A 22,845-nucleotide genomic window follows, 5' to 3' on the forward strand; every position below is an offset into this window, starting at 1 on the left:
TTCAAGCATAACCTCCTTGCTCTTGTATTCTATCCCTCGACTAATAAAGGCAAGTATTTCATATGCCTTCTTAACCACCTTATCTACCTGGCCTGCTACCTTCAGGGATCTGTGGACCTGCACACCAAGGTCCCTTTGTTCCTCTACACTTTTCAGTGTCATACCATTTAATGTGTATTCTCTTGCCTTGTTAGACCTCCCCAGATGCATTACCTCACACTTATCCGGATTGAATTTCATTTGCCACTGTTCTGCCCACCTGACCAGTACATTGATATCTTCCTGCAGTCTGCAGCTTTCTTCTTCATTCTCAATCACAGCCTGTTTTAGTGTCATCTGCAAACTTCCCAATCATACCACCAATATTTAAGTTTAAGTAATTGATATATGCCACAAAAAGCAAGGGACCAGCACTGAGCCCTGCGGAACCCCACTGAATACAGCCTTCCAGTCACAAAAACACCCATCAACCATTAGAGTTTGGACTCTTTACCTTAGTGCAGTGTAGACTTCAGGGTGTGTGATTGAGGTTTATAAGATAATGAAGAGAATAGACAGTGTTCCAGCTGACCGTTTATTTCAATTCAGGACCAGGGGGCACAAATTTAAGTTGCATAAGGCTAGATCTAGGTTAGATGTCAGGCGGTGGTTCTTTTCACAGAGCCCTGGACTCACAGAGGTTTCGTAGACCTCTGGAACAAGCTGCCGTTTCATGTGGTGGATGCAGACTTACTGAATTCCTTCAAGCAAAAGCTGGATTTGTTTCTGGTTGGGACAGAGATTAACTCTTACAGAAGATAAGTACTGCAGGGAATTTAATGGCCAGATTGATCTCCTTGACTAGTTTCGATCGCCTAGATGGGTCGGAGAGGAATTTCTCAGATTTTTTTTCACAAATTGGCCTGGATTTTTTAATCTGGTTTTTTACCTCTGCCAGGAGTGTATATGTTATGATACACAAGGTATCGCAATTATGTGGGACAGGCTTGATGGACCTGATGGTCTTTACCTGTCTGTCATTTTTCATATGTTCATATCTCTGTGATTGATAGATTTTTGCTAGCCAGGGGTATTGAAGGATATGGAGCCAAGGTGTGTAAATGGAGTTCGAATACAGGTCAGCTATGATCTTATTGAATGGCCAAACAGGCTTGAGGGGCTGAATGGCCTACTGCTGTTCCTATGCTGCTATTTCAATTTTAAGTCAGTAATTTTATTACTCTTTCAATTCATTGCTAAATACCCATGTATCAGCTGTGCAGCTCTATTCCTGATAGAATTTTGAACTAAAGAATCACAAACAGTAGATAACTATTGTACTAAATGTGAAGTCACTACAAAGAAAACATCATACAATGAACAAGTACATGCACGAATCCCCAAACATCAAATGCATTATGCATAAAGATCACATAATACACCATGATATAATCTGACACTACATCAAAATTGAATTTATATTTAAAGCAAAGTAATGGCATTATTCGGAAGGATTTCTAATTCTTGGAAAGTTTCTATGTGTTATTTGAGTTTCACCATCAATGAGTTATCTACCAGGGAAAAATTGCACAGCTGCTGTCTTAATAATATGGGGGAGATACTGTCAAATCCATTTCTTATACTACAGTTTGGAATGCTGTCCTCAATCATTTCAAGTGATTTTTCTCTTTAAACAGTGGAACATTTATAAGATTATAAAATATATCTGAGGGAAGTTGTGACCACAAGTAAAGTTTGAAAATGTGAGACACATAGTGGCATATTAATTAAAAAAAATCAATCTTAGAAAATGTATTTCATAAACTATGCACAACGAAAATCATGTTACATCAAGGGACTAAGGAATGTAGAAGCAGGAAGTAACCCTCCAAGTGGTACAATATCAGGGAAATTTCTGAGAGTGGTGTGAGTGGGCGGAAAAGTTATATCGGGGTGGGCAATTATTTGGGCTGGAGAGCCATTAACAAGTTCTGGTGAGCTGTTGAGGGCCGCACACCAATGTTCCCCCTAAGGTGCACGGTTGTGAACCTCTTGAGGTCCCGTGCAGGCTGCTCACCAGCTTCTGCCGCATGCAAATTTAAAGAGACCACGCACGAAGAAAAGTGAGGGCACATTACATACACATGAACATTGTATTAACATAAGCATAAATTGAGATCGTAGTCAAATACTATCTTAAATACACAAAATGTAGTCTAAAATAGTAAAATCGTCTGTTATTAAATGAATGAAATGACTGATTACATGTTGTACTGAAAGTTTACGCAGCTCGAGTCTGCAGGGCCTCCGAGAGTGTTGTTCTCTTTTTAGTGTGCAGACCACAGGAGTCTGAGGCTTTACAAGGCTGTACTAGAATTGGGTGCCATTACCTGGAGTCCTTGTGCTTCGGAGTCAACTCCCATTTCTAAAATGGCCATGAGAATTTCCGCCATCGTACTCTGGGTACCAGGAGTGGAACAAACCATTACTTTTACTATCTATATAGTATTGTATATGTAATTAGTAATATTTTGAAAATGTAGTCCTACAATTATATTTTTTAAAATCTCCTTCAGTAATAGAAGCAGCATTATGTGCCCTAGTGATTTTGAGCATGTCTCATTTATATTATAATATTTAAAGCGTAAACTGACCATAAATTATAATTTTATTTATATTTTAAAAAGAACGGATTACTCCTATTTGCCACTTATTGCCTTCTATTTGCAGCGTTTAAAGACTGGGTGATCAGTGCAGATATGATGCAAGCATTTTTATGTAACATAGAGAATTTGTTGCAGTTTACTATTTCATTGGATTAATTTGTTGAGGATTGTATAAAGACACAATGCCCGTCTCTTCGGTAAAACTAACAGCCATCAGGATGAGCAGCCATGACTCGATGGAGGAGGAGCATCCAGTGCACATACTCAGCAGCGCCCCACCAGCCAGTGATGAGTGGCGGATTTTTGAAAAGTGGTTCACAGAGTCAGAGCGGGAGGGCGTTCGGCCAGCTCCAAGACACAAAAGGGAAGTAGATCTGCATCAGGCAGTCCTGGCAGCTTTATTTTTTAATTGTCCCAGTTCAGTAACCCTGAGCGATCTCTCCCAATGCCCTAGGGGGAGTGTTTGCTAGTGCTGTTGGGGAGGAGTTAAACTAATATGGAAGGGGGATGGGAACCAATGCAGGGAGATAGAGGGAAACAAAATGGAGACAGAAGCAAAAGACAGAAAGGAGATGAGTAAAAGTGGAGGGCAGAGAAACCCAAGGCAAAAAACAAAAAGGGCCACTGTACAGCAAAATTCTAAAGGGTCAAAGTGTAATAAAAAGGCAAGCATGAAAGCTCGGTGCCTCAATGCGAGGAGTATTCGGAGCCCAGGAGAGGGCTCTGAGCTAGTGAGAGCTCAGATGAGCAGGACCCCAAGAAAGAATGCAAAAGGCAGGAGGCAACAGAGCAGAGTAGCACTGGGGTAAGTGTAAACCACAAGGTGATAGGAAGGGACAATATGTATGAATATAAAGGGGCTGCAGGAGGGGTCAAAACTAAAAATCATTTAAAAACTAGTATTAAAACACTCTACCTAAATGCACGCAGCATTCGAAATAAAGTAAATGAGTTGACGGCACAAATCATTACAAATGGGTATGATTTGGTGGCCATTACAGAAACGTGGTTGCAGGGTGGCCAAGACTGGGAATTAAACATACAGGGGTATCTTACAATTCAGAAAGATAGACAAGAAGGGAAAGGAGGTGGGGTAGCTCTGTTAATAAAGGATGATATCAGGGCAGTTGTGTGAGATGATATTGGCTCTAATGAACAAAATGTTGAATCATTGTGGGTGGAGATTAAAGATAGTAAGGGGGAAAAGTCACTGGTGGGCGTAGTTTATAGGCCCCAAATAATAACTTCACGGTGGGGCGGACAATAATCAGGGAATAATGGAGGCATGTGAAAAAGGAACGGCAGTAATCATGGGGGATTTTAACCTACATAGCGATTGGTCAAATCAAATCGCACGGGGTAGCCTTGAGGAGGAATTCATAGAATGCATACGGGATTGTTTCTTAGAACAGTATGTTACAGAACCTACAAGGGAGCAAGCTATCTTAGATCTGGTCCTGTGTAATGAGACAGGAATAATAAACGATCTTCTAGTAAAAGATCCTCTCGGAATGAGTGATCACAGTATGGTTGAATTTGTAATACAGAATGAGGGTGAGGAAGTAGTGTCTCAAACGAGCGTACTATGCTTAAACAAAGGGGACTACAGTGGGATGAGGGCAGAGTTGGCTAAAGTAGACTGGAAACACAGACTAAACTGTGGCACAATTGAGGAACAGTGGAGGACTTTTAAGGAGCTCTTTCATAGTGCTCAACATAAATATATTCCAGTTAAAAAGAAGGGCGGTAAGAGAAGGGATAACCAGCCATGGATAACCAAGGAAATAAAGGAGAGTATAAAATTAAAAACCAATGCGTATAAGGTGGCCAAGGTTAGTGGGAAACTAGAAGATTGGGAAAATTTTAAACGACAGCAAAGAATGACTAAGAAAGCAATAAAGAAACGAAAGATAGATTACAAAAGTAAACTTGCGCAAAACATAAAAACAGATAGTAAAAGATATATAAAACGGAAAAGAGTGATGAAAGTAAATGTTGGTCCCTTAGAAGATGAGAAGGAGGATTTAATAATGGGAAATGTGGAAATGGCTGAGTCCTTAAACAATTATTTTGCTTCGGTCTTCACAGTGGAAGACACAAAAACCATGCCAAAAATTGCTGGTCACGGGAATGTGGCAAGGGAGAACCTTGAGATAATTATTGAGGGAGTGCAGCGAAGGTTCCCCAGACTGATTTCCGGGATGGCAGGACTGACATATGAAGAAAGACTGGATCGACTAGGCTTATATTCACTGGAATTTAGAAGAATTAGAGGGAATCTCATAGAAACATATAAAATTCTGATGGGATTGGACAAGTTAGATGCAGGAAGTATGTTCCTGATGACAGGGAAGTCCAGAACCAACGGTCACAGTCTAAGGATAAGGGGTAAGCCATTTAGGACCGAGATGAGGAGAAACTTCTTCACTCAGAGAACTGTGAACCTGTGGAATTCTCTACCACAGAAAGTTATTGAAGCGAGTTAGTTAGATATATTCAAAAGGGAGTTAGATATGGCTCTTACGGCTAAAGGGATCAAGGGGTATGGAGAGAAAGCAGGAATGGGGTACTGAATTTGCATGATCAGCCATTATCATATTGAATGGTGGTGCAGGCTCAAAGGGCCGAATGGCCTACTCCTGCACCTATTTTCTATGTTTCTATGTTTCTATCTTTTATTCGTGTTTTGGGGGTGTTTTTCATTCATAGTAATAAGACTTTCAGACTTACGGAACTCCTATTACTACGAATGAGTATATACTATACCTGATTGGCTGCCTAGAGCCATGTGACTCCAGCTCCAGGCCTGTGCACGTCCCAATGCGCACGCGCTGCGATGCGCAGTCAGGAGAGTCCTCCGGACCGGGATCTCGTGTAGCCGCAGCAGCTTCATGTAGGTGCGCATCTTCTCTCTATATTCTATTCGAACGCCCACGGGAAGGAATAATGGGATTTCTGGGCCATTAGCATAACAACAGTTTCAGGCAGGGGACCTTTGGTCCATCTAGCTCAGCTACCCACAATATTTCTTCGCTACATTTCTAAGAATCTCAAATCTCATTTGTTGACCAGAACCTGTCCAGTTCCTTCATGAAACCCATTAGGTTTGTTGTTCCACCGCCCCCGACGGTAGTCTGTTCAACAGAAATACCACCCTTTTAGTAAAAAAGCTCCTACCGCTTTCCCTATTTTCTTTTGTTGTGCTTAATTTGTAAATATGATCTTTTACGCTGAAATTTTGTACATGGGGGAAAAGATTACTTGGATTATATTTGTCCAAATCTTTCATAATTGTCAACACCTCTATCATGTCTCCTCTCAGATTTATTTTCTGTACGTTAATATGCCACTGTGTCTCACATTTTCAGGAGAGAAAATCTTTCAATCTTTCATCATACACCCTTAAGCTTTTGGATCAACGTGTGTAGCCTTGTCTGTATCCCCTCCAAAATATATGCATGCTTCACTGCTCACTGGCCCCTGACTGCTGGTGAAATTTCAAATGCTTGAAAAAATTCTACCAAGACAATTGATTCTTTCTCATAGAAATGTCAAAGTGGAGTGCTTTTAACTTCCATGTTTAAAGTTAAAAAAAAATCAGCCTTATGCCATTATTAGCTGTGTGATACAGCAGGCTCCTAACTGTTTTTAAACTTCATGCTTAAAGCTAAAAAAATTCACCATCACACTACTACATTTAGTGTACTAGCAGTGTGAGATCACCTTTTCCCAATTAGCAATATCAAATCATCAAAGTTGTATTTTTGTTCGTACTTGTGGAGCAAAACATCACAGCAGATGATTTGAAGCATGCAGGATGATTTGATTACAAAAGCCAAACCTTATGGTGCCCTGCACAATTTGGAGAAAATCATACTCAAAGCATACATTTGTGATAACAAGGAAAACATATTTAATAGACAACCCAGGATGTGCAAGTTAAAATAATCATGAAGCAACCGTTTGAAACAGTGAAACAAAAATTTGACACTAGATTGCAGGATGTGAAAGATGATAATATTTCTGTAAGTGAGTGTGTTGCTGTCGTGGTTATGTTACTGGACTAATAATTCAGAAGCCTGGACTAATAGTCCAGAGAACCTGACTTTAAATGCTACCACGGCAGTTTAAGAATTCGAATAATTAAAGAAAATCTGGAAAAAAACTGGTATTAGTAAAAGTGATCATGAACCTGTCAGATTGTCATAAAATTGTAACTGGTTAACTAATGTCCTATAGGGAAGGAAACCTGCCATGTTCACCCGGTCGGGTCGATATGTGACTCCAGTCCCATATCAACTAACTCTTAACTGTCTTCTGAAGTGGCCTGGGAAGCCACTCAGTTGTACCAAGAATAGCACCTATTCAAGAAGAAAGTCACCACCACCTTCTCAGGGCAACTATAGATGGGCTATAAATACTGGCCCAGCCAGCGATGCCCACATCCCAAGAATAAAAAAAAGTCATTTCATGGGACTGAGTTTTAACGGACCTACTAGTTCAGTCTATAAAATATATTATATAAAATGTAATTTTGAAACTTACATTGTGACTTAGTTCTTGCTTAGGAAAACATAACTTTGAAAGTATTATTTATGAAAAGAATAAAGCATTATAGTTACTGGTACCAACCTACCAAAACAGTCTTATAACAAGATCGGACTAACAGTAGAAAGTGGTTATATTGAAGATATTGATTACAGTTCTGCCATGGCACAGTTGCTCAATTTTGAGGACACAGCAAATCTGAAGCCAAGGCTAGGACTAGTTACAGGAACTGGTGGCATCCTTCAATTTTGACAATTAGCTTTTGTGCTGTATAAATAAATCAATCAGAATGACTGCAATTACGTGAATGTGCTCACCTGATATCCTAGGATTTTCTCTGAAGGTTTAATATGTCTCTGAATCTCACATTCTATTGGCTGAATCACTTTGATTCCATCCTCATAAAATATATAGAACATGTTCCCTACTCCCAATCCTAGTAAAAAACAAAACAAAACAAGTTTGAAGAGATAAAAAGGAAACATTACAAGTGCAGGAAGTCAAAATCAGAATAAATAATACTGCAAATGCACAGAAAGCCAGTCAGCATGCGAAAGTGAAAGTTTGGTTAACATTTCAGCTGGGACCTCCCATCAGAACCATTTTGATGGAGGTCCCACCAGATTAACTGAATATTCTCTTTCAGGGGTTGGCTGACCTGCTATGCAGTTCCTTCATTTAAAAAAAATAAATTTGAAGATTAATTGAAAAGACTCAACAAGTAAACTACTTTTGAAAATGTACAATATATCTTTGACAATGTTAAATCGGACCTAGGTGTACAATAAACTGTAGTACTGCTGCAAACAATTAAAAATTCTCCTAAGAATTTTATCGGTCCACTGCTTTTAATGACTAGCAGTTATGTACTTGCTATTAAAAAAGTACCAAGAGTACTTTACTATTTACTAACAGTATTTTATTTAAAAATTTGGATACAGAAAACATTCATAACAATAGTTTTAATGATAAATCAATGTTTAACAAATAGTCCAGTGATGGAAAGATGACAAGTACATAATCATTAAAAGACAAGAACTTGCTCAGTACCTTCCTCCCGCCACAGTATGTTTGCAACTGCAGCATCAAGAAAACAGAGAGAGCCAGAATATCATTAAACAGCTGCAAAAATATTATTTTCAAGAACAAGCCAAAATGCCACAACTGATAGTGCTAGATAATAAAGATAACTTTCACAAAAAAGACAAAAATAAATCATGCAGAAAGCGCTCACAAAATGTTCCAATACATTTCTAACAGTGGGAAAAATGCTAAAAGATTCCACAGTTCAATCACTAGAGAGCAGATAAAATGATAGCTTTTGTTTTAAATATTACTGTGCTTTGAAAAAAGTTAAAAATTTAAGATCTATCATCCACCATTTGCTAACTTGCTTTGACCTTTGTTTAAAATATTACAAGATCAAAAGCACAAAAACTTCATCCACATGCAAACACATTTCATGCAAATTCTGTGAGGAAAGTTGAATCACCTGTGAATAGTGGCCAAAATTATGCCAGCCAACATTAAATTTAAATTACAATAATGCTGAACTACAGCCAAGTTCTTCCCATGTTTTAAATATAGAATGTCAATCTCAGTTCATTGATATGCTTAATAGTTCTTTGTGCAGTGTAATGCTACGAGAGGTTTACGGCTTACTGCAGCAAATCACCTTTAACAGTAAAGTAACAGCTGGTCATTAAAGAGCCTCTCTGCATACTACCCGACAATGTGGAAAATTGCCCAGGTATGTTCTGTCCATAAAAAGCAGGACAAATCCAAACCGGTCAATTACTGCCCCATCAGTCTACCGTCAATCATCAGCAAAGTGATGGAAGGTGTCATTGACAGTGCTATCAAGTGGCACTTACTCACCAATAACCTGTTCAATGATGCTCAGCTTGGGTTCCGCCAGGACCACTCGACTCCAGATGTCATTACAGCTTTGGTCCAAACATGGACAAAAGAGCTGAATTTCAGAGGTATGGTGTGAGTGACTGCCCTTGAAATCAACGCAGCACTTGACTGAGTGTGGCATTAAGGAGCCCGAGTAAAATTGAAGTCAATGAGAATCAGGGAGAAATTTCTCCACTGGCTGGAGTCATACCTAGCATAAAGGAAGATGGTTGCGGTTGTTGGAGGCCAATCATCCCAGCCCCATGACAATGCTGCAGGCGTTCCGCAGGACTGTGTCCTAGGCCCAAACATCTTCAGCTGCTCATCAATGACCTTCCCTCCATTATAAGGTCAAAAATGGGGATGTTCGTTGATGTTTGCACAGTGTTCAGTTCCATTCACAACTCCTCAGATAATGAAACAGTCCATGCACGCCTGGAGCAAGAACTGAATGATATTCAAGCTTGGGTTAATAAGTGGCAAGTAACATTCATGCCACACAAGTGCCAGGCAATGACCATCTCCAACAAGAGAGTGTCTAACCTGGACATTCAACGACATTACCATCACCGAATCCCCACCATCAACATCCTGGGGAACATCATTGACCAGAAACTTAACTGGACCAGCCACATAAATACTGTGGCTACAAGAGCAGGTCAGAGGCTGGGTATTCTGTGGCGAGTGATTTATCTCCTGACTCCCCAAAGGTTTTCCACCATCTACAAGGCACAAGTCAGGAGTGTGATGGAATAATCTGCCTGGATGAGTGCAGCTCCAACAACACTCAAGAAGCTTGACATCATCCAGGACAAAGCAGCCGCTTGATTTGTCACCCATGCACCACCTTCAACATTCACTCCCTCCACCATGGCGGACCGTGGCTATAGTGTGTACCATCTACAAGATGCACTGAAGCAACTCACTTCTTCAACAGCACCTCCCAATCATGCGACCTCTACCACCTAGAAGGACAAGGGTAAATATTGCAGAAAGCCTAGAGTAGTATACAAAATGCAGGGGTGAAATTAAAAAGGAAATTAGGAAAGCAAAAAGAGGGCATGAAAAAACAATGGGCAAGGAAAACCCAAAGTGTTTTTTTAAATACATAAAGAGCAAGAAGATAACTAAAGAAAGAGTAGGGCCTATTAGAGATCAAAAAGATAACCTGTGTGTTGAGGCGGAGTATGTGGGTATGGTTCTTAATGAATACTGTTTGCACAAAAGAGAGGGACGATGCAGACACCATAGTTAAGGACGAGTGTGAAATATTAGATGAGAGAAACATAGTGAGAGAGGAAGCATTAAGGGGTTTAGCATCTTTGAAAGGAGATAGATCATCAGGCCCAGTTGAAATATTTCTCACATGCTTAAGGAAGCAATGGAAGAAATAGTGGAGGCGCTGACCATTATTTTCCAATCCTGTCTGGTTACAGGTGTGGTGCTGGAGGACTGCCAGTGTTGTACCATTATTTAAAAAAGGAGAAAGGAATAGACTGAATAATTACAAGGCCAGTCAGCCTTACCTCGGTGGTGAGCAAATTATTGGAAAACATTCTGAGGGACAGTATTAATCGTCATTTAGAAAAGCACAGATTAATCAAGGACAGTCAGCATGGATTTGTTAAGAGAAGCTCGTGTCCAACTAACATGAGTGAATTTTTTGATTAGGTAACATTGAGGGTCGATGAGGGTAGCGCATTTGACAAGATCACACATGGAAGGTTGGTCAAAAAAGTAAAACCCTATGGGATCCAAGGGAAAGTGGCAAATTGGATCCAAAATTGGCTCAATGGCATGAAGCAAAGGGTAATGGGCGACGGGTGCTTTTGTGATTGGAACCACCTTAAGACTATGCCCCCTCATAATAGACCCCTCCACCAATGGAAATAGGCCCTGACTATCCACTATATCCAGGCCCCTCAATATTTTGTACACCTCAGTGAGGTCTCCTCTCAATGCGAACAAACCCAGCCTATCCAATCTGTCCTCATAACTAATTCTCCATTCCAGGCAGCTTCCTAGTAATTCTCCTCTGCACCCTCTCTTGTGCAATCATGTCTTTCCTATAATACGGTGACCAGAACTGCACACAGTACTCCAGCTGTGGCCTAACCAAAGTATTATACAATTTAAGCATAACCTCCCTGCTCTTATATTCTGTGCCTCGGCCAATAAAGGCAAACATTCTGTATGCCTTCTTAACCATCTTATCCAACTGGCCTGCTACTTTCAGGGATCTGTGGACAAGCACTCCAATGTCCCTTTGTTCATTACACTATTAAGTGGCCTACCGCTTAATGTGTATACCCTTTCCTTATTAGCCCTCCCCAAGTGCATCACCTCACACTTCTCTGAATTAAATTCCATTTGCCACTGCTCTGTCCACCTGACCAGTAGATTGATATCCTCCTGCAGCCCATGACTTTCCTCTTCATTATCAATCACACAGCCAATTTTAGTGTTGTCTGCAAACTTCTTAATCATACTCCTATATTCAAATCTAAATTATTGATATATAACACAAAAAGCAAGGGACCCAGTAATGAGCCCTGCGGAACCCCACTGGAAACATCCTTCCAGTCACAAAAACATCCATCAACCATTACTCTTTGCTTTCTACCTCTAAGCCAATTTTGGATCCAAATTGCCACTTTGCCCTGGATCCCATTGGCTTTAACCTTCGTGACCAGTCTATCATGTGTGACCTTATCAAAAGCCTTGCTAAAGTCCATATACATTACATCGTTCGCACTACCCTTATCGACATTCTTGATTAGCTCTTCAAAAAATCTAGGTTAGTCAAAACGATCTTCCCTTAACAGATCCGTGCTGATTGTCCTTAATTAATCCTTGCCTTTCCAAATGTAGATTTATCCTGGCTTTCAGGATTTTTTCTAATAATTTTCCCACCACTGAGGTTAGGCTCACAGGCCTGTAATTACTCAGCCTATCCCTTTCTTCCTTCTTAAACAAGGATACCACATTAGCAGTCCTCCAATCCTCCGGCACCATGCCCAAATCCAAAGAGGATGGAAAATGATGGTCAAGGCCTCTGTTATTTCGTCTTTTACTTCGTTCAACAGCCTGGGATGCATTTCATCTGGGCCTGGGGACTTAGCTACTTTCAAAGCTGCTAAATCCCTTAATACTTCTTCTGTCACTATATTTACTTCATCCAGAATATCACACTCCTCCTCGATAGCAGTATTTGCATTGCCCATTTCCTTTGTAAAAAGAGATGCAAAGTATTCGTTAAAAACCTTACCAACATCTTCCGCCTCCACACAAAGATTACCTCATGGTCTCTAATAGGCCCTACCCTTTTTTTAGTTACTCTTAATATATTTATAGAACATCGTTGGGTTAATTTTACTAGCCAAGGATTTTTCATCTCTCTCTTTGCATTCCTAATATCCTTTTTAATGTTGCCTCGTAACTTTCTATTTTGCTCCAAAGATTCGATAGTATTTAGCCATTGGTATATGACATAAGCTTTCCTTTTATACTTTATCCTCCCCTGTAAGTCCCTAGACATCCAGGAGGCTCTAGAATTGTTATTCCCATCCTTTTTCTTTAAGGGCACATGTTTGGTCTGAGCCTTACGGATCTCTTCCTTGAATGCCTCGCACTGTTCCGACACTGATTTACCCACAAGTAGCTGTCCACTATGGCCAAATCACTCCTTAACTTAGCAAAATTAGCTTTTCTCCAATTTGGGACTTTTATTCCAGGCCTATCCTTGTCCTTATCCATAACTAACTTGAATCTGACTGAATTATGGTCACTGACACCCAAGTGCTCTCCCACTAATACCCCTTCAACCTGCCCAGCTTCATTCCCCAAAACTAAATCCAAAACCGCCCCCTCTTATGTTGGCCTTGTTACATGCTGACTAAAAAGGTTCTCTTGAATGCATTTTAAGAATTCCGCACCCTCTATACCCTTCACACTATATTTGTCCCAATCAATATTTGGATAGTTAAAATCCCCTACTATTACTACCCTATGGTTTTTGGACTTCACGGCAATGGACTGACCAGGTGGGCAGAAAAGTGGCAAATGGAATTCAATCCGGAGAAGTGTGAGGTAATGCATTTGGAGAGGGCTAACAAGGCAAGAGAATACACAATAAATTATAGTATACTGAGGAACAGAGGGACCTTGGAATATATGTCCATAGATTCCTGAAGGTAGCAGGACCAATAGATAAGGTGGTTAAGAAGGCATATGGGATACTTTCCTTTATTAGCTAAGGCAGAGAATACAAGAGTAGGGAGGTTATGCTTGATGAGGTCCCACAGGGAAGACTGGTTAGAAAAGTAAAAGCCAATGGGATCCAAGGGAAAGAGGCAAGTTGGATCCAAAATTGGTTCAGTGGCAGGAAGCAAAGGGTAATGGCCGATGGATGTTTTTGCGACTGGAAGGCTGTTTTCAGTGGGATTCTGCAGTGATCAGTAGAACACTAGTTAGGCCACAGCTAGAGTACTGCATGTACTTCTGGTCACCAAATTACAGGAAAAAATGATTGCACTAGAGAAGATAAAGAGGAGATTTACGAGCATGTTGCCAGGACTGGAGAATTTTAGCTATGAGGATAGATTGGAGAGGCTGAGGTTGTTTTCTTTAGGAAGTAGAGGTGTATAAAATTATGAGGCGCCTAGATAGAATGAATAGCAAGGACCTATTTCCCTAAGCAGAGTGGTTAATAACTAAGAGCATTGAGTTAAAGTAATTGGTAGAATGATTAGAGGGTAGTTGAGTTGAACCTTTCTCACCCAGATGGTGGTGGATCTGGAACGCACTGCCTGAGTCGTAGAGGCAGAAACCCACATCACATTTAAAAAGTACTTGGATATGCACTTGAAGTGCTGTAACCTACAGTGCTACAGACCAAGAGCTGCAAAGAGGAATTAGGCTGGATAGCTCTTTTTCGGCTGGCACAGGCATGATGGACTGAATGGCCTCCTTCTGTGCCCAACATATCTATGATTCAATGGTCCCAAGTTTCCACATGATTTGCTCCTGATTTTTAGGAGCAACTGGTGTAGAATGGAGTATCTTAGAAATTGGAATTCTCCACATTTAGTTTGCTCCAGTTCTAGTCAGTTAGGACAGTTTCACTTTGGAACAGAATTTTTTTTTCAAAAGGGGGCGTGTCCGGCCACTTACGCCTGATTTCAAAGTTTCGTGAGTGAAAACTTACTCCAAACTAACTTAGAATGGAGTAAGTGAAGATTTTTGCACGCTCGAAAAAACCTTGTCTACACTTTAGAAAATCAGGCGTAGGTTACAAATTAGGCGTAGGGAACGAGGTGGGGGGGGAGGGGGGGAAGGGAAGTCATTAAATTCTACAATCAATCCTGAGTTATACTTATACAAATATTATACAAATAAATCCAACCTGAATAAAAATTTATAAGCAAAGAAAAGATTAAATAAACCATGTTCCTACCTGTGTGAAAGTGCTTCAGGCAGGCCTTTCATGTTGGAGACAGGCAGCGGTGTGGCGTCAGTGGCTGGCCGGCAGCCGAAGAATCAGAGGGCCGATGTGAGGCCATTCGGCCATGAGATAGCAGCGGCGTCAGTGGCTGGCCGGCAGCCAAAGAATCATCGCAGGACATACGCAGCTCATTAAGGTTCTTGAGACCATTCGGCCACGCTTTAGGGGCGGCGTCAGTGGCTGGCCGGTAGCCAAAGAATCAGCAGCGGATGGACGTGAGGCCATTCAGTGCTGGCCGGCAGCCGAAGATACAGCAGCAGCCTTCGAGCTGTGAGGGGGACTGAGGCCATTTGGACAGGGAGAGGCAGCCACATCGACAGTTTAATATTTAAATTTGCAGAATGGGTGCTGCATTGTCAACACCACGTATTATTGCAAAGTTGAATTGGCATTCTTATTTCTTCAAACACACAGTCCTTAATTTGCATGCACCAATGCAGCACCGGTTCTGCATGTTTAGCAGTGAAAAGCTGAACTCACTGATTTCAGCAGGTGATTTATTCAGCAGTGCTGCTAAAAGCACTCCCTCACACACAGAAATATCACAAAAAATTAAATTACAAGCCTTTGCAGGGGTCCAAGAAACAAATCTTCACTTTTTCTGCAGTATTTTAAAAAATGGCCGAGTGCCAATGTTTGTGTGAGACTGCGCGCACGCTCCAACGCGCACGCGCAGGGTTGCCGGCACCACGAAGGCTAATTTAAATTGTACCCGCCCCCTGCTACTTAGAAAATCGGCGCGAGTGTTAGGCTCCGCCCCCTGCTGCGAATAGCCCAAATTTCTGCCCATGGATACTCTTTTCCCAGAGATTCATACAATCTGTCAAGAAAATTCTTGACAGATCACAAGTTCCAGGTTTTTGCGCATGTGCTTTGCGGAACTTGCGTGGCCCTTATGGGCGCGTATACACCACATATGTGTCTGTAGGGGCTGCAAATTATGGTACGATATATCTGTAGCAAAGCATCTGAAGAGTAATTACATATAATGGGACTTCCTTTAATTAGTTGTCCCTAACTTTTGCAGATAAAATATTTTGCAGTTTCAACAACAGAAAATTATATTTACATAGTACCTTTAACATAGTAAAACATCCCAAGGTGCTTCACGGGATTATTTTCAGACAAAAAATTTGACACCAAGCCACATAAAGAGAAATTAGCGCAGGTGACCAAAAGCTTGGTCAAAGAGGTCGGTTTTAAGGAGTATCTTAAAGGAGGAAAAAGAGGTAGAGAGACGGAGAGGTTTAGGCAGGGAACTCCAGAACTTGGGGCCTAGGCAACTGAAGGCACGGCCACCAATGGTGGAGTGATTATAATCAGGGATGCTCAAAAGGGCAGAATTAAAGGAGCGCAGATATCTTGGGGTGTTGTGAGGCTGAAGGAGATTTACAGAGATAGGGAGGGATGAGGCCAAGGAGGGATTTGAAAACAAGTATAAGAATTTTGAACAGTTTTGACCCCAGACCCCAGTTCTGATGAAGGGTCACAGATCTGAAATGTTAACTCTGTTTCTCTCCACAGATGCTGCCTGACTTGCTGCGATTTTCAGCATTTTCTGTTTTTATTTCAGATTCCAGCATCTGCAGTATTTTGCTTTTGTATGAGAATTTTGAAATCAAGGTGTTGCTTAACCGGGAACCAATGTAGTAGGTCAACGAGCACAAGGTGATGGTTGAACAAAACTTGGTGTGAGTTAGGACATGGGCAGCCGAGTTTTGGATGACCTTGAGTTTACGTAGGGTAGAATGTGCGAGGCCAGCCAGGAATGCGTTGGAATAGTCAAGCCTAGAGGTAACAAAGGCATGGATAAGGATTTCAGCAGTGGATGAGCTGAGGGAAGGGTGGAGACAGGTGATGTTACAGAGGTAGAAATAGTTATGCTATAGTCGGAAGCTCAGTTCAGGGTCAAATATGACACCAAGGTTGCAAACAGTGTGGTTTGGCCTCAGACAAACATTAGGGAGAAGGATGGAGTTAGTGGCTAGGGAACGGAGTTTGTGGTGGGGACTGAAACAATGGCTTCGGTGTTCCCAATATTTAATTGGTGAAAATTTCTGCTCATCGAGAACTGGATGTCAGACAAGCAGCCTGACAATTTAGAGACCGTGGAAGGTCGAGGGAAGTGGTGGTGAGGTAGAGATGGGTGTCATCAGCGTACATGTGGAAACTGTGGAAAGGAAGGATAAGGAGTAAAACTGGGGATAAGATGAGGAAGAACATGCTTCCACTTTCCATTCCAAAATTGAAATTTCTCTAATAGAATTTATCCTTTCTTTCCTGAAGGTGAAAACATAGGCTAGGATCTCTTCTAAATGTCCATTCTTCGAGCAGAAGCCTACATATGGAATTTCAGCATGCTAGGGGTAAAAGTATCCCCACTTGTGAATCATGGAAAGCCATTGTTGTTGAGTCCATTCCAGTCCTCACTCAAGACAGAAAATTCTTGTGTTAGTTAACCTTAGCAAAAAATGTAGCAGAACATTAGCTATGATTTAACTGTGGTAAAATCCTGGGAGTAAGTACCAATGAGGAATGAGTTCTGGCCATTCATACTTCAAAAAAGAATGGATGTGCTTATTTGTACTGCAAAAATGGATACCATGCTCCACCCTTTGTCAATGATTGGTCCCCTTGGAGGATAAGCCACGCCCTGATGTTTCACAGGAATGTGTAACTGGACCCGTCCATCCCAAGGTCTCACTGACTTTGCAAATTTTAACTGGATCCACTTTGACTTCCTGAAGTCACAGAGGACAGAGCTCTACAGAAGAAAGCAAGGGCCAGCCAAAGTGCCTTACCCCAGTCCAAGTACATCCCTCCCCCAGCCAAAGTGTCTCACCCCAGTCCAAGTGCATGCCTTCCCCAGCCAAAGTGCCTCACCCCAGTCTAAGTACATCCCTCCCCAGCCAAAGTGTCTCACCCCAGTCCAAGTACATCCCTCCCCCAGCCAAAGTGCCTCACCCCAGTCCAAGTACATCCCTCCCCAGCCAAAGTGCCTCACCCCAGTCCAAGTACATCCCTCCCCCAGCCAAAGTGTCTCACCCCAGTCCAAGTACATCCCTCCCCAGCCAAAGTGCCTCACCCCAGTCCAAGTACATCCCTCCCCAGCCAAAGTGCCTCACCCCAGTCCAAGTACATCCCTCCCCAGCCAAAGTGCCTCACCCCAGTCCAAGTACATCCCTCCCCAGCCAAAGTGCCTCACCCCAGTCCAAGTACATCCCTCCCCCAGCCAAAGTGTCTCACCCCAGTCCAAGTACATCCCTCCCCAGCCAAAGTGCCTCACCCCAGTCCAAGTGCATGCCTTACCCCAGCGCAAGTGTATCGTTCCCCCCGCGCCCCCACTCTACCATTGATGGGGCAGGCAGGCACTGTGTACGGATTGTTAACAGGTTTATTGGGTATGAAATGAATAGTGACAGTGTCATGACTTTTGGATATCATCCACTCCAACGATGTCCCTTGTAGGGGGTTGGAAGAACATGATCCATCTTCCCTGAATTCCCTCTCTCCCCTCCGATCCCCCCACCCCAGCACCCATGTCTCTCCCCCGCCCAACTGTGTCACTCTTTCTCCCCAAGCCCCTCTCTCTCTCTCCAGCCTCTCCCTCTCTCCCGCAGCCTCTCTCTCTCTCCCCCCAGCCTCTCTCTCTCCCCCAGAAGTGAATATCCAAGTCAGATTGATCTTAACAAAGGGGAAGAATTTGAAGTATCCCCAGAGCAATGAGAGAAATTATAAGGACAGAAATGTTTCCTCCCTTAGGTATAGCCACCATTGGTATGTAAAATTGCAGTGGAAAGGAGGAGGAGAGGGTAGCCAAAGAGTATCTTCTTAATAAGATATTAAGAAATATAAACAGGAGTAGGCCATATGACCTCTTGAGCTTGCTCCACCATTCAATAAGATCATGGCTGATCTGATCATGGACTCAACTCCACTTCCCTGCCCGCTCCCCATAACCCCTTACCCCTTATCGGTTAAGAAACTGTCTATTTCTTCTCAAATTTATTCAATGTCCCAGCTTCCACAGTTCTCTGAGACAGCGAATTCCACAGATTTACAACCCTCAGAGAAGAAATTTCTCCTCATCTCTGTTTTAAATTGGTGGCCCCTTATTCTAAGATCATGCCCTTAGTTCTAGTCTCCCCCATCAGTGGAAACATCCTCTCTGCATCCACCTTGTCAAGCCCCCTCATAATCATATACGTTTTGATAAGATCACCTCTCATTCTTCTGAATTCCAATGAGTAGAGGTCCAACCTACTCAACCTTTCCTCATAAGTCAACCCCCTCATCTCCGGAATCAACCTAGTGAACCTTCTCTGAACTGCCTCCAAAGCAAGTATATCCTTTCGTAAATATGGAATCCATAACTGTACGCAGTATTCCAGGTGTGGCCTCACCAATACCTTATATAGTTGTAGCAAGACTTTCCTGCTTTTGTACTCCATCCCCTTTATTGAAAGGCCAAGATACCATTGGCCTTCCTGATCACCTGCTGTACCTGCATACTATCCTTTCGTGTTTCATGCACAAGTACCCCCAGGTCCCGCTGTACTGCAGCACTTTGCAATCTTTCTCCATTTAAATCATAACTTGCTCTTTGATTTTTTTCTGCCAAAGTACATGACCTCACACTTTCCAACATTATACTCCATCTGCCAAATTTTTGCCCACTCACTTAGCCTATGCCCTTTTGCAGATTTTTTGTGTCCTCCTCACACATTGCTTTTCCTCCCATCTTTGTATCGTCAGCAAACTTGGCTACGTTACACTCAGTCCCTTCTTCAAAGTCATTAATGTAGATTGTAAATAGTTGGGGTCCCAGCACTGACCCCTGCGGCACCCCACTAGCTACTGGTTGCCAACCAGAGAATGAACAATTTATCCTGACTCTCTGTTCTCTGTTAGTTAGCCAATTCTCTATCCATGCTAATATATTACACCCAACCCCGTGAACTTTTATCTTGTGCAGTAACCTTTTATGTGGCACCCTGGAAGTCCAAATACACCACATCCACTGGTTCCCCTTTATCCACCCTGTTCGTTACATCCTCAAAGAACTCCAGTAAATTTGTCAAACATGACTTCCCCTTCAGAAATCCATGCTGACTCTGCTGACCGAATTTTGCTTTTCCAAATGTCCTGCTACTGCTTCTTTAATAATGGACTCCAACATTTTCCCAACCACAGATGTTAGGTTAATTGATCTATAGTTTCCTGCTTTTTGTCTGCCTCCTTTTTGAAATTACATTTGCAGTTTTTCAATCTGCTGGGACCTCCCCAGAATCCAGGGAATTTTGGTAAATTACAACCAATGCATCCACAATCCCTGCCGCTACTTCTCTCAAGACCCTAGGATGCAAGCCACCAGGTCCAGGAGATTTTTCTGCCTTTATCTTACTGAGTACCACCGCCTTAGTAATTTTGATTGTGTTAAGTTCCTCCCCCCCATAAGCCCCTTGGCTATCCACTGTTACAATATTGTTAGTGTCCTCTATGGTAAAGACTGATACAAGTCTTTCTGCCATCTCCATGTTCCTCATTACTAATTCCCTGGCCTCATCCTCTAAGGGACCAACAGTTACTTTAGCACTCTTTTACATTAGCCACTTCTTCTTAGGCAGTCCCTCGTATCAAGGATGACTTAATTCCACACCAAAAAGGGGATGAGTTCACAGGTGTTACAATGAGGGACCTGCATATTGAAGGTGGAAGATGCCTGTGCATGGATTTTTTTAATGTGTGGTGACCGTTGCACACCAGCCACCACACGGGCTTGACAGAGCTAGGTCTTGGTCCAGAATTCACCAAGACGACTGGAGACCAGCTCTGCTGCACGGACCTATTGCACACACATATCGCGGTGTGGGCTGGCCCGTGCTGCCCCTGGGCCTTCGCCTCTCCTGGGCCCAGAACTCACGCCTCTCCTGGGCCCCAATCACGTCGCTCTACAATCTCTCATCGCTCCTTCGCCCCGATTCGCCGCTCCTCTGCTGCTTGCCGCCTCTCCTGCTGTACCTGCCCACACTCCAATCAGTGACCTGGATAAAGGTGACATCAAATCCAGTTGCCCTCCTCCAAATCGTTGCCCTCCTGAACCGGCTCGCACTGTACCTTGCTGCACCACTCCTTTTAAGGTCCCGATCTGCCACTGGTGTTTCCAAGGAGTGTAAAAGGCATATGAAGCACATGATTTACAGCAGTATGCTCTCTTTCTCTCCATGATCTGTACAATGTAGTTGTTTATCCTTGCTATTCTTACATCAAATACCTTACTTGTTAAATCCCTACCAAAATTTTCCCTTGCCAATACATTTTGTTTTTGCATTCTTCTTCTTCGGCGGTCCCTTGTATCAAGGATAATTTGCTTCCACGCCAAAAAGAGATGAGTTCACAGGTGTTTCAATGAAGGACCTAATATTTCAGATCCAGAAGTACATATTGAAGGGTGGAAGATGCTTGTGCGTGGATTTTTTTAACGTGTGGTGCACACCAGCCACCACTTGGGCTTGACAGAGCTAGGTCTTGGTCCAGTGGCAAGGATTAACCAAGACGACTGGAGACCAGCTCTGCTGCACGGACCTATTGCACACACATATCGCAGTGTGGGCTGGCCCGTGCTGCCCCTGGGCCCTCACCTCTTCTGGGCCCCGAACTCACACCTCTCCTGGATCCCGATCACGTCGCTCTACAATCACTCGCCGCTCCTTCACTCCAACCTTGCTGCTCCTGCTGTACCTGCCCACACTCCAATCAGCGACCTCGATTATGGTGACATCCAATCCAGTCGCCCTCTTCATAGCTGTCGCCCACCCAGACCGGCTCAAGCTGCACCTTGTAGTAGTATGCCACCATGCTGCTCCTCCTTTTATGGCCCCGACCTGCCGCTGATGGTTCCTCGCAGGTCGGGCCCGCGTTGTGGGCTGAGCCGCCATGTTGCCCCAACCTGCCTATATCTTTTACAACTATGGCTTTTCTTTACATGCTGATATGTCTTGAGCTGCTGCTTTATAGTACAATTTACATTTTACCTTGTATGCTGGGGGCCTATTCTCATCCTGCTGAAAATGTGCTTGTGCTGATAAATGATTATGTGTAGTGGCACTTCCAGGGCCTTGTCAATAAACTGTCCTTTACTCAGCTGGAAATTCTTTCCAACAATTGTACGCTCTGCATCTGGATTATTAATCCTTCCAGCAGTTATGGCGGGTAACTGCCTCAGCTGCCCAAGGGTGCTAAAAGATCATTACTGCATGTGTCTTGTGATTGGTTACTAATTTTTCATGCCAATAGCAAATTGCATTCATTTGAGCAGCACATTTGAAACCTGCTTGATACCCTCAATTTCATTACTGATTTTTGATATTGGAAAGCAAGCTTTTCTGCTTTTGTCAGTGAAAATAATAATATTGGGCCCCTAATGTCCACACACGGGAGATAATGTTACTTTCGGCAGGGGTGGCTTGGCCATCTGTCATATACTGTGCCCAAATTAAGTCAGTAGAAAGAAAAATCGGGCATAGTGGCCAATCCAGGATTCCCAATATCGCTAAAAGTGAAAATGACCCTCCATGGACATTTCAGCAAGAATTGGTGTATAGTATCCAAATGTTCGAATCCTGGCTGATTTTTGTAATTGTAAATTTGTAATTTTGAAATTGTAAATTCCAATTCTAATTCATTTTTTTGAAGAAGTTTAACCTCTGCTTACAAATAAGATATTGCCCTCATCCCAAATCATTTAGAGAACTAAAACAACAGCAAAACACTGCGACTTTGGGAATCTGAAATAAAAACACTGAGCAACACTCTCTCCACAGATGCTGCCTGACCTGCTGAGTTTTTTCCAGCATTTAGTTTTTCTTTCATTTTGAGAACTGTCTGTTTAAAAAAAATCAAGCCATTTTTGGTTAGGGAATTTTCTTCAACCCAGTTCTTAACACAAGCCAAATACACAAACTAAAGCAACTCTAATCGGTACGAGATCAAAGAAATTGGAGGTATGGATCTTGGAGAAACCAGGAGTAAATCTTCTTTTCTGGCAGAGCAGATTGTCGGCCAGATTTTCAATCCATTGATTTTAACATAGCCAATGATTTACTTTTTGAAAGGCAGCAAGTTTGCACACAGCAAGATCCCTAAAACAGGATATGAGATAAATGAGCAATTCAACGGTTTGGATGGTTAGATGAGGGATGAGGGCGACAAGGACACTAGGAAAACTCGTTGCTCTTCCTGAGATAGTAC

The 22,845-nt window shown here is 42.5% G+C and overlaps 1 protein-coding gene across 5 annotated transcripts in view; it reads right to left on the minus strand.

The window, feature by feature from the left end:
* fstl5 (follistatin-like 5) overlaps window positions 1-22,845 on the minus strand; it is a 1,328,880-nt gene that overhangs the window by 308,721 nt on the left and 997,314 nt on the right. For all 5 annotated transcript variants that reach the window (XM_070871636.1, XM_070871638.1, XM_070871637.1 and 2 more), the window contains one exon: window positions 7,511-7,629. In XM_070871636.1, the coding sequence (XP_070727737.1) occupies window positions 7,511-7,629 (119 nt within the window). The remainder of the gene's footprint in view (window positions 1-7,510; window positions 7,630-22,845) is intronic.

Source organism: Pristiophorus japonicus, chromosome 2 (assembly GCF_044704955.1).
Source record: "Pristiophorus japonicus isolate sPriJap1 chromosome 2, sPriJap1.hap1, whole genome shotgun sequence".
Classification (NCBI taxonomy): domain Eukaryota; kingdom Metazoa; phylum Chordata; class Chondrichthyes; family Pristiophoridae; genus Pristiophorus; species Pristiophorus japonicus.